The 12,465-nt window shown below is 34.5% G+C and overlaps 1 protein-coding gene across 5 annotated transcripts in view; it reads right to left on the bottom strand.

Annotated features, from left to right (window-relative positions):
• The window catches only part of ATM (ATM serine/threonine kinase), a 116,514-nt gene that overhangs the window by 50,550 nt on the left and 53,499 nt on the right, over nucleotides 1–12,465 (bottom strand). For all 5 annotated transcript variants that reach the window (XM_077893335.1, XM_077893334.1, XM_077893336.1 and 2 more), the window contains 6 exons: nucleotides 12,083–12,198; nucleotides 11,021–11,147; nucleotides 10,379–10,578; nucleotides 2,971–3,145; nucleotides 2,175–2,339; nucleotides 1,278–1,410 (listed from right to left, as the gene is read on the bottom strand). In XM_077893335.1, coding sequence (XP_077749461.1) covers nucleotides 1,278–1,410; nucleotides 2,175–2,339; nucleotides 2,971–3,145; nucleotides 10,379–10,578; nucleotides 11,021–11,147; nucleotides 12,083–12,198 — 916 coding nt within the window. The remainder of the gene's footprint in view (nucleotides 1–1,277; nucleotides 1,411–2,174; nucleotides 2,340–2,970; nucleotides 3,146–10,378; nucleotides 10,579–11,020; nucleotides 11,148–12,082; nucleotides 12,199–12,465) is intronic.

Here is a 12,465-nt window from a genome sequence, read left to right as displayed (position 1 = left end):
AGAGTAATATCCTAAGAAGTTGTGCAAACCAGTTAATACTTTAACAAAATCACTAAGAGTTAGAAACACAAAAATCATTCAACATTAACCTACAAGAGACCTTAGAAGCTCACTTTGGTCTTTAACCCCTAGCATCTAGTCTACACCAGCATTGTCCAATAGAACTTTGTGCAATGAGAAAAATATTCTACAACATGTCCAACAATAGCCACTAGTCTAGTTAGTACTGGGAACCTGACATGTGCTAGCACGATTGAAGATACTAAATTTTAAATTTTATTAGACTTTAATTCACTGAAATTTAAATAGCTAAAAACAGCTAGTGGCTGTATTAGATAAGACAGGTATGGACCAATGAATTACCCAAACACATGAGAACAAAAGAGAGAAGTATTCATCTTTTACACACGCGCACACACACACGCGCGCACCTCCGAACGAATGCACTACAAACTCTGAACTCATATGATCAAAACCCAAATTAGTTTTTAAAACTACTGGGGAAAAAAAAATCCACAACAGAAATAGGAAATTAATGGTCAAAAGATGAAAATCAAAACATAAGTAGAAATAATTTCCTTTCTAGGAAATAAAGGGTTACAGAAGGGGAAGGGGGGTAACTGGGTGATGGGCATTAAGGAGGGCACATGATGAGATGAGCACTGGGTGTTATACTGCATATTGGCAAATTGAATTAAAATAAAATAAAATGAAATGAAAGAAGTTTCCCCTAAGTACAGTACCACAATAATCTAAACTCAAATCAACATAAAAATGTTTTAAGTTAAAAAAAAAAAAAGGCTAGAAACACATATACAAAAATGTGTGTTAATATAGAAAAACACATATACATATGCAATTATACATATGCACATACATGGCTAAGACACTTAGAGTGGGATACATTTCTTTTATTTAAACAACTTGGAGCAACAGGCAGGGAGAGATTGCCTGTATGCCTGGCTCTAAGGAATTCAAAGGTTTCTTTCAGACAGCAGGAAGTGGTTAAAACTTTTCAAGCAGTAGAGTAACACCATCGATTGTATCTGGCTTTAGAGAAACCACTGTGGTAGAGGTGTAGGGGATGGATAAAATGGGGGTAATTCAAGATGAGGAGACCATTTATGATCTCGTTTATGGTTAGATGAGAAACTATAAGGTCTGAACTACCTGACCAGAGTCTAAACTAAGTTCACGGCTATTAAAGATCAAGAATCTAGAAAAGACTCTTTTGAAAAGACATAGGTCCAAGTAACCCATGTCATTAACATCAGTACCCTGAGATGCTCTCATGAGGTCTGCCATCTGGTCCTTATGCTGTGCGAGCTGTCTGCAGACATCCTTCAAGCCTTCAAGCCTTGTCAAAGGGAGTGCATCATAAACACTCACCGAGAGAAAATGGTTTATTTCCTAAAAGAGGAAATTAGTTAGAAATGTAACCTGCTTTTTGGACATGCATGAAGTCTGTGGAATAAAACGTAAAGAAAGAAATTAGTAAGTGCCTTTTATAGACATTGACTTATATCACTATTATTACCACCTGAGGTAGAAATAAATGACTTCTTCCATTTCAAATCTGCCAAAGATTTATCCACTTAAAATTCCAACAGATTCTCTCATGATAACATACTTAAGATTTTAAGATTGGAATAGCATATTCCAAGGGAAAAGCTTAAATCTCTACTTATTTAGGACTGTAACTCTAGTTCGACATTGTAGTACAATTTAACTACATTGTCATACTGACATAATATTTTTTATAATAAAATTATAACATTTATACCAAAAAATACATCTGAACAGAATTTTCAAGTTTATAGAGATTAAAAAGTAAGATTAAAAGTTGAAAAATTCTTTAAAAAGGCAAATGTCATCTCTAATTCAAACATTAAATTGTCTCTTAAAGGATCAGATGGTAATTTTAATGGATCTGATGTGTATGAAAATCAAGCATATTTTAGATCATATTTCTTCATTAATTTCAGATCTTAACCAAGAAACCTTGATATTTGTCATTTTACTGCAATACAAGAGGATATATTGTTTCAGTTTTTTTATTTGTTGAGAGGGTAAATCTCATGTTATTTTTAATCACAATTTTAAGAAAATATTTAGTTTTTATTTTTAGAGAATTGGAAGTTTTCAAAAAAGTCAGATGATAGAATAATTATTACCTCCAAAAGTGAAAAGGGTCCATTACTGTATTTAATTTTCTGCTGAGTAATGCGCAAATCCTTAAAGACATCATGGTCAGGAAAAGGATCTAAAAGTTTAATTGTCATATAGAGGTTTTCATTATCCTTGTTATCTATCACTAAGTATTTCAACAAGTCCAATACCTAAACATAATTTAAAAAAATAAAAAGAAAAAATGGTTAATTATATTTTAAAGTAAAACAACCAAATGGTTAATTATATTTTAAAGTAAAACAACAAAACAATTAAAAAAAATAAAAAGAAAAAATGGTTTAATTATATTCTAAAGTAAAACAACTGTAATAAATGATAAAAACTTTACTAACCCAGTTCCAAGAAAAGGATCTAATTACTTCTATAGTACCACCTATGACTTCTGTGCTTTCAAATGATTCAACAAATATATAAGGTGCTGCTACAGGATGGGCACTGGGGTAGACACATGCCAGTACTACTGGAACATTCTGTGTACGTAAGACCTCACCATTACAGCGGTGTCAATGGCTGTCCTGGTTTTTATTACCTCTAAACTTCAACCTAAGAAACTATTAAGTTATTCGTTAGTTCAAAATTACTAGGTACTCTGTAATTACATTATTACAAAGATTAATTCATTGCAAATGTTTTTCCAAACATTTTTCAGAGAATATTTTCACTAAAATGTCTAATGACACTGAGTAAACAAAACATTCAGCTTTGAAAGGAGCTGCCTTTCAAGAACACTCTTATCAATGTTATTTCAAATATTTCTGCAAAGATGATTTGGGGCAGTACCTGGTCCTGAACTTCCATCTGATCATTCACTAGGGGTATAAGTGTACCGATGATGACATGAAGATGATTTTCTAGAGCATCCTTACAGTACGTGACTGCTGTGTGGCAAACCCGGCTTAACAGGTCACAACACAGGGAGAAGCTCCGTAACGACACATCCATGAAACGAGAAGGCCTAACCCAGGGAAAAAACAGTAAGTTTAAGAAACTATTTCAGTACAAGCTTATGTAAAAGTCATTTTTCTTCATCAGCTCTAATTCTGAAGTGCCCTGACCTATAAGTCACTTTTGTATCTAATTCCTTAATGGTTTAAAAGCCAAAAAGAGTAGTGACATCAGCAAAATGACAAGATAGGCAGCTCCAATCTCCCCTCCTGACAGAAACACTGAGAAACAGGCAAAACTGTCAGAACTCTAAGAGTCAAAGGTTTATAGCAATCAAACAAATCTAAAATTTTTTTTTTTTTTTTTAAAAAGGCAACTTATAAACTGTAGGAAAGCTTTGTGGTGTTTTACTTGCCTTGGCCCCACTCTTTCCTCCCCCCTTGGTAGCTGCCACGAAAAATGACAGTCCCTATTTCCAGTGTGGGATCTCGACTCTCTGCTCTAGAAGGAGCATAGCAGATCATATTTGCAAATTACTGTATACATCTGTTATAAATCAGTCTGGGCACTGCCCACAGAACTCTTGTAGGGTGCCGGGTCTAGTTTGTTTCACATGCATCTCCCCGAGGCTGGAAAAGCCATGAGCAATGCTTGAAAACTGTAAAACTGACCAACTACCCACAGCTGTACAGGGCAAAAAGATTCCTGCTGAGACAGACAACAGACTGCCTTACAGCCTAGGATGAAAAGCTAGAAAGACAGTTTCCTTCTGAAATTAGAGCATTCAAAACCACACATCTAACTGGGAAATTCAGAAAGCCACACACATACCCAGGGGTAAGATGCTTGCTCAAAAAACACCTGAGAAAAACATAAGCTTTCACTTTGGGCTAATCCCCAGGGTCAGTGCAATTCTCCCTAAGTGATGAAGAGAGATCCTATCCTAACACAGAGCCAGTTTGCAAAAATTAGCAAAGATTCTCATTCTGTCTTTCACTCACTCACTCACTCCTGGCATTCAAGGAAATCTCTGTCAAAAACACTACTTGAATGCAAGTTAAGGAACAGTCTTCAGTAGCCACACACAACAAGGAATACATACTCTGCACAAAGAGTTAAGTGTCCTCATGAAACAAACGGACCATTACAACCCTCAACAATTAAAAAAAAAAAAGTCACACCCAAGGGAAGGGGAAAATCTGATTTTCCAGTTACCACACTATGACAGTAAAATATCCAGTTTTCAGAACAAAACAGAGTCCAAAAATAAATCCATTACATGATCAATTGATCTATGACAAAGAGGGCAAGAATATACAACAGGAAAAAGTCTCTTCAACAAATGGTGTTGGGAAAACTGGACATCTACATGCCAAAGAATAAAACTAAACCACTTTCTTACACCATATACAAAAATAAACTAAAAATGCATTAAACCTTAATGTGAAACCTAAAACCACAGAACTTCTAGAAGAAAATACACACAGTAGGGATCCCTGGGTGGCTCAGCAGTTTAGCGCCTGCCTTCGGCCCAGGGCGAGATCCTGGGGTTCCAGGATGGGGATCGAGTCCCACATCAGACTCCCTGCATGGAGCCTGCTTCTCCCTCTGCCTGTGTCTCTGCCTCTCTCTCTGTGTGTCTCTCATGAATAAATAAATAAAATCTTAAAAAAAAAAAAAAAAAAGAAAAGAAAAGAAAAAGAAAATACACACAGTAATTTCTTTGACATTGGCCAACATTTTCCTACTAGATATGCCTCAGGCAAGGGAAACAAAAGCAAAAAAACCCCAAACAAACAAAAAAATGGGACTACGTCAGAACAGAAAGCTTTTACACAGCAAAGGAAATCATCAACAAAACAATAAGGCAAACTACAAAATATCTTCAAATGACATATTTGATAAGGATTAAAATCCAAAATATATTTTAGAGAACTCAAATAATTAAAAAATAATCTGATTAAGAAATGGGCAGAGTACTTGAATAGACATGTTTCCAAAGAAGACAAATGCCCAAAAGACACATGAAAAGATGCCCAACATCACTTAGCTCAGGGAAATGCAAATCAAAACCACAATGAGATACCACCTCACACCTGTCAGAATGGCTAGTATCAAAACGACAAGAAACAACATGTGTTGGCGAGGATATGGAGAAAAAGGAACCCTCGTGCACTGTAGTGGGAATGCAAACTGGTGCAGCCACTGTGGAAAACAGTCTGGAGGTTCCTCAAGAAGTTAAAAATAGAATTACCATATGATCTAATAATTTCATTATTGGGCATTTACTCAAAGAAGATAAAAAAACTAACTCAGAAAGGTATATACATCCCTATATTTATAGCCACATTTTTTAGAGTAGCCATGGTATGGAAGCACCCTAAGTGTCCATCAATGAATGAATATGTAAATAAGATGTAGTGGAATATTACTCAGTGGAATATATATACAGTGGAGTATTATTCAGCCATAAAAAACAATGAGATCATGCCATTTGCAAAAACTTAGATGAACCTATAGGATATTATGCTAAGTGAAAGACAAATACTATGATTTCACTCATGTGGAATTTAAGAAACAAAACAAAATAAAGAAAAGAGACAGACAAAAAGGCCGACTCTTAACTACAGAAAACAAACTGGTGCCTACAAAAGGGGAGGTGGGTGCCGGGGGTGGGTAACATAAATAAAGTGGATTAAGAGGACACTTACTATGATGAGTAATGTACAAAATTGCTGAATGATTACATTATATACCTGAAACTGATATAACAAAATAAATTTTTAATTAAAGAAAATTTTAATGTTAAAAAAATCCATCTCTTAACAAAAAAATCACAAGACATACAAAGAAACAGGAAATTAGGAGAGGATGGTCCATTTAAAGAAATAAAATATACTGGCCAAAACAGCTGCTGAGGAAGCTCAGAGAGTGGAGTTACTAGACAAAGACTTCAAACAACCATCTTAAGTTTGCTAAAAGAGCTTAGAGACAAATGAAAACAGAAGCGGACAATACCCAAATTTATGGAATGCAGCAAAGGCAGAGCTGAGAGGAAAATATGTAGCAGTAACTGCCTACATTAAAAAAGAAGACTGGGGGTGGGGAAAAAAAGATGACTAGCAAAACACTACCACACACACACTTAAGAATTAGCAGCAGTCTATCTCAAACTCTTCCAAGAAATAGAATAATAGTAGGGAATACTTCCTAATTCCTTCTAGGAGGCCAGAAAGTCTCTAATACCAAAGTCAGATAAATACACCACAGGAAAACTATAATACTCAATGCCTCTTAGGAATACAGATTTAAAACTCCTCAAACAAGTACCAGCAAAACAAAACACAAAAAACAAAGTACCAAAAAAAAACAAAAAAAAAACAAAGTACCAGCAAACTGAATATAAGAGCTTATTAAAAGTATCATATATCCATGAGCAAGTAGGATTTATCCTGGGAACACAAGAGTGGGCCAATATAAGAAAATCAATCCATGTAATACATCATGTAATAAAATGAAGGAAAATACATGATCATTTCAATACACACAGAAAAGGCATTTGACAAAATTCAATTGCCTTTCACAATAAAAACAGTCAGAAAAAACTGGATAGGAATCTACCCAACATAATAAGAACCAGCAAAACAAAACAAAACAAAAGGAAACAAAAGGAAAAAGGTAATTTATGAAAAACCCACAGGTAACAACATAATCAATGTTGAAAGAATTGAAGCTTTCCCACTAAGATCAGGAACAAGATAAGGTTGCCCACTTTCACCACTGCTATTCAACATTGTACTGAACTTCTAGACAGAGTAGTTAGACAAAAACAAAAAGGCATCAAAGTCAGGAAAAAAGAAGTAAAACTATACTCAAAGATGACATGATTCTGTAACATATAAACTCCCAAAGAATCCACAAGAAATCTACTAGTTGTAACAAATAAATTTAGCAAAGTTGCAGGTCACAAGATCAATACATGAAAATCAGTTGTATTTCTATACAACCGCAATAGTAATCTAAAATGGAAACTAAGAAAGCAATTCCATATACAACAGCATCTGAAGAATTAAGTACCTGGGAATACATTTAACCAAAACTATAAAAATCCTGTACATTGAAAACTGTAAAGCAAGGATAAAAGAAATTAAAGAAATCCAAACAAATGGAAAAATATCCCATGTTCATGGATTGGAAGACAAACTGTTAAGATATCAATACTATCTAAATGATCATATATTCAATGCAATTTCACTCAAAATTCCAAGTCTTTTTTTGCATAAATGAAAAAGCTGGTCATTAAATTCATAGGGGAACTGCAAAAGGCATTAAATTGGTCTTGAAAAAGAACAAAACTGGAGGATACCCACTTTCATATTTCAAAACTTACTCTGAAGCTACAGTACTCAAACAGTGTGGTTCTGGCACACTGAGCAAACCAAGGGAACAGAATTGAGAATCCATAAATAAGTCCACACATCAATGACCAGTGATTTTTGACACAGGTGCCAAGTCCATTTAACGGGGAAAGAAGAATCTCTTCAACAAATGGTACTAGGACAACTAGATTTCTACATGCCTAAGAATGAAGCTGAACCTCTACCTCATACCATATGTAAAAACTTAAATGGATCAACAACCTAAATAGAAGAGCTAAAACTATAAAACTCTTAGAATAAAACATAGTGGCATATCTTCATGAGCTTGAATTTGACAATGGATTCTTACATAAAGCACCAGAAGCCTGAGGAACAGAAGAAAAAACAGGTAAATCAGAATCAAAATTAAAAATTTTGTGCATCAAAGACATTATCAAGAAAGGGAAAAGAATATTTACAGAATGAGATAAACTACTTACAAATCATATTATATACTGATTCAATATCCAGATTGTATTTGCAAATCATATAGTAAGAGCTCAATATCAAGAAAATAATGAATTCCTACAGCTTCCAAAGAATGTATACAAATGGTTAATAAGCATAAGAGAAGATGTTCAACATCATTAGTCATTAGGGAAATGCAAAAACAAAACCACAATGAGATACCACTTCACATCCATTAGGATGGCTATAATAAAAATTAAAGCAAAAAAAAAATTTAAAACATAAACAAAACAAACACCAGAAAATAACAAGTATAGATAAGGATGTGGAGAAAACTGGGACTTTGTGTATTGCAGGAAGAATATGAAATGGTGCAGCTGCTGTAGAAAACACTTTGGCAGTTCCTCAGAGTTAAACATAGAATGATCACAGGACCCACCAAGGCTGCTCCTAGGTATATACCCCAAAGAACTGAAAAAACTCAAACACACATCCATAAACCTATGTTCACTGCAGCATTATCCACAATAGCCAAAGATGGAAACACAAGTGTTCATCAATAGATGAATAAATAAATTGTAGTATATATATACACATATGATGGAGATATTATTCAGCCATAAATAAGAATGAAGTTCTGATACATTATCATGTATGCTGGATGAACCTTAAAGATGTTATGCCAAGTGAAACAAGTAAGACACAAAACAACAAATATTTTATGATCTCACTTATATGAAATATCTAGAATAGGCAAATTCATAGAGACAAGAAACAGATTCCAGGTTATTAGGAGCTGGAGGGAAGGAGAAATGTAGAGGTATTGTTTAATGTGTATAGTGGTTCTGTCTGGGTAATGAGAAAGTTCTGGAAACAGATAATGGTGATGGTTGTGCAACACTGCGAACATAGTATCACTGAAATGGATGCTTAAAATGGTTAAAATAACAAGTTTTATGTTATATATTTTACCATAATACAGAAAGTTAAAAAAAAACTCAATGAATGAAAAAGAAAGATTGAATGGCTATATATACATTATTTAAATTAAAATAAAAATTATAGGATACTAAGAAAAAGCCGAAAAGAAAAACATGACAAAACAAAATGGAAAAAGATATTCTTTGTGTGCTTTGAAGAACTCACATTTGAAAGCAATGTTATGTACTAATAAGAATAAAAACATCATCAAAATCAATGGGAAGGAATAAAAATATTTAAACTGAATATATACCCAAAATCTACAGTAACTATGATACTGCAATTTATAATAAGAATTATATATTTGGTCTTCATCTCTGCTTCTGGCACAAAGCTCCTAAAACTCTAGGAACACCAGTGATGAGGGCAATAAAACTGTCTCTCTCTAACTTCTAAAAGCACCTATGTCACCTGAGGATGAGGACTGGGTACCTGGAGAACCAATCTTGTGATTAGAGGGTTGGAATTATTAGTCCCACTCCTCTGATCTCTGGGGAGGGGAAAGGAGGGGCAATGGAGGTTATATCAACATCCAACAGCCAGTGATTTAATCAATCGTGTCCTTGTAATGAGTTTTTTTTCCCCCCGAATAAAAACCCAAAAGGACCAGCTTTGGGAGCTTCCAAGTTGGTGGTGAACACGTGCATATGTGGAGAAAATGGTGTCCCTGGAGAGGGCAGGGAAGCTCTACCTCCTTTCCCTATACATGGTCCTATACCATCTCTTCCATCCAGCTAGATTATAATAAACTTAGGTAGTTTAGTCAGTAAACAGCTTTCCTGAGTTCTGCTAGCAACTTCAGCAAATTAATCAAACTCAAAGAAGAGGGTCGCTGGTACCTGCAGTACAGAGCTGGCTGGTTAGAGCACAGGCGATAATCTGGGCTAGTGACCTGCATCTGAAAGGAAGGAGGGGCAGGGAGTTTTAAAGGACTGAGCCCTCAATTGTGAGATCTGACACTAATCAACTATATATGAGTTGAATTGTAGGACACCCAGCTGGTGTCTGGAGGATTCCCTGGATGTGTGGGTGTGAAATACCAATCTCCCCACACACAGGAACTGGTGAGCAGAACTGCTATAGTGACCTATATATTTCAAGCCATCTAAAATTCGTTTAAAATGTTGGAGATCCTTAGTACTTTTATTTTTTAAGATTTTATTTATTTATTCATGAGAGACAAAGAGTGAGAGAGGCAGCGACACAGGCAGAGGGAAAAGCAGGCTCCATGCAGGGAGCCCGACGTGGGACCTGATCCTGGGTCTGCAGGATCACGCCCTGGGCCGCAGGTGGTGTTAAATCACTGAGCCACCCAGGCTGCCCTTATTTTTAGAGTCCGAGAAATAGTAATACAATTTTTAAAAATAGTGGGCAGATTAAAAAGCAAAATTAGGAGAACAATACTCTGGCTTCTTCCTCTTAAAACCACAGAAATTTCAATTAAGACAACATGATAGAAAAAATAACTTCTATCTTAGTCTAAATATATTACATACCTTTTGTTGATATAATGAATCAAAGTATAGATAACATCTCGAAGAACAAAGGCCCAGGCTCCTCCTAAGGCACTTTTTATATCTTTCAGTAATAAAGTAACAAACAGGTGATATATTTTAAGAATTCTGTGCTTTTTATAAACATTATTTGTCTCAGTGGCTTGCTCACATATGGCTAGGAGAATTTTCTGATAGGAATCCTAGAACATAAAGACACATTTCATAAATAGCTTATTTAATAATGTATACTTAATCATAATAAATTATATTTAGAATAACAAATTACATATAATTTTATTTTGGTTTGATATCAAAGACAAATATTTTATTTAAGAAAATCAGTATCTGAAACTGTTGTCAATTTATCTAGTTTTCAGATAGCAAACAGTAATTTTAAAAAATATATACTCCCTAAGCCAATATATAGACTGAAGTATCATGAAATTCAGGCTTCATATATAACATATTTTAAATAATGCTGACAAGTAAAATACCAAGATATAACTTGTAAATGAGCATTTTTCTCATTTATTCAGGTGAGTTTTCCCTTTATTTTTCTTTTTAAAATGTACTTGCACAGATTTTCTAGCTGAAAAAGAAGGAATTCTCTCTTCAGTTATTATAACAATAATACATACTTACAGGACTTTTGGAAAGAATTTCCAAAATGCTTTTAAGCTTGGTTTTATGGCAATTGCTGATATAGGCAAATGTTGCTTTAATCACATGTGATGGAAAATGAGGTGGATTAGGAGGAGGATCCAAATCCCTAAGAGTTATAGGAAAAAAAGCAGTCATTATTTTCAGAACAAAATTATCAAGGAAAATAAAGATTCTGTTGATAGACCAGTGAAGTTTCAGAAAGAAAATTTAGATTATAATAACCCCACGTTCTAAAATTATTTTTTTTACTAAATAAAATCACAAATGACTTATCCCAGTCTACATGTTATCAGTCAGAATATATAAATACCTTTACCCTCTAATCAATTTTAAATAATTTGCTTAGGAAATCTTTTATGAAGTTAATGGCAAGTCTACAAATGAGCCTTGGTATTACTTCAGGCCTGAATTAAAGCTCTATGCTACTACTATAAACACACTAACATTTTGAGACTGGCAATCAAACCATTTATATCAAATGGAATTATATACTAACAGTACTGTAGGAGATATTATTACTTTTCCATACAGCACCTTTACGGGGTGCTGAAAGCACCTTTACTTTCAACTACCCGGCAATCAAGCAGGGAAAATAACTAACATTCACATACAACCAAGTGGGTCTCACATTCAAAACACTGTAGTAAAGTAAGATTCTGATACTAAGGAGCATAATAAAGAAATGGTGATCCAGAAATGCAAGACACAGATAAAGAGAAGAAAAGAACAAATGTGCCACAAAGAAGAAATTTCAAAAGTCAACAGATGGGACAATGCTCAACTATTACAGAAATACTGAGAAGAAAAAGGTCATCAGATTTACAAACAAGGTGATCAACCTGAAGAGCAATCATCATGAAAAGGCTACAGTAGGAGAATAGAACTACTTCAACTCATAAAGGTAGTTATTTTTAAAGAAACAACTTAAAAGCACAATATTGTGCCTACAAACTGAAATAGACGTTTGAAGGTGTCAACCAATAAGCTTCCCAAGGAAATTCTGAAATTGCAGTGAATTCTGTAAGTTGAAAATATCCATACCCTGAAAAGTCACAGAGGTCCGTGCTCTGGCTGGCACCAGAAGTTGCTGGTTCATGTAAGGTCATCAACAACTCCACAACAATCTCCGGTAAGTTACTAAGGAATAAATGATCAATCTGTAAGGATACAAAATTAAAATAACATTTAAGTTTTTATGTCTGTGACCTTTAAGACAGCTCAAGGGGCCAATGTTATTGCACCATTTCCAAAATTAATCAGTGACTAAAAAGGAAAGAGATAACAAAAGACCTAAGATGTGCAAGACTTACAGCTAACTCCACTTTTTTCTGCTATACAACCTACCGGTAGCCTGAGAGGAAAGGAAGGAAATCACACCAGTCTCCTTTATTCTGACTCTTGTTTCATTTTAAAGAATCATTTTA

This window comes from Canis aureus, chromosome 3 (assembly GCF_053574225.1).
Source record: "Canis aureus isolate CA01 chromosome 3, VMU_Caureus_v.1.0, whole genome shotgun sequence".
Lineage (NCBI taxonomy): Eukaryota > Metazoa > Chordata > Mammalia > Carnivora > Canidae > Canis > Canis aureus.
Note: the sequence above shows the minus strand (reverse complement) of the source record. Positions and strands in the feature narration are given on the sequence as shown.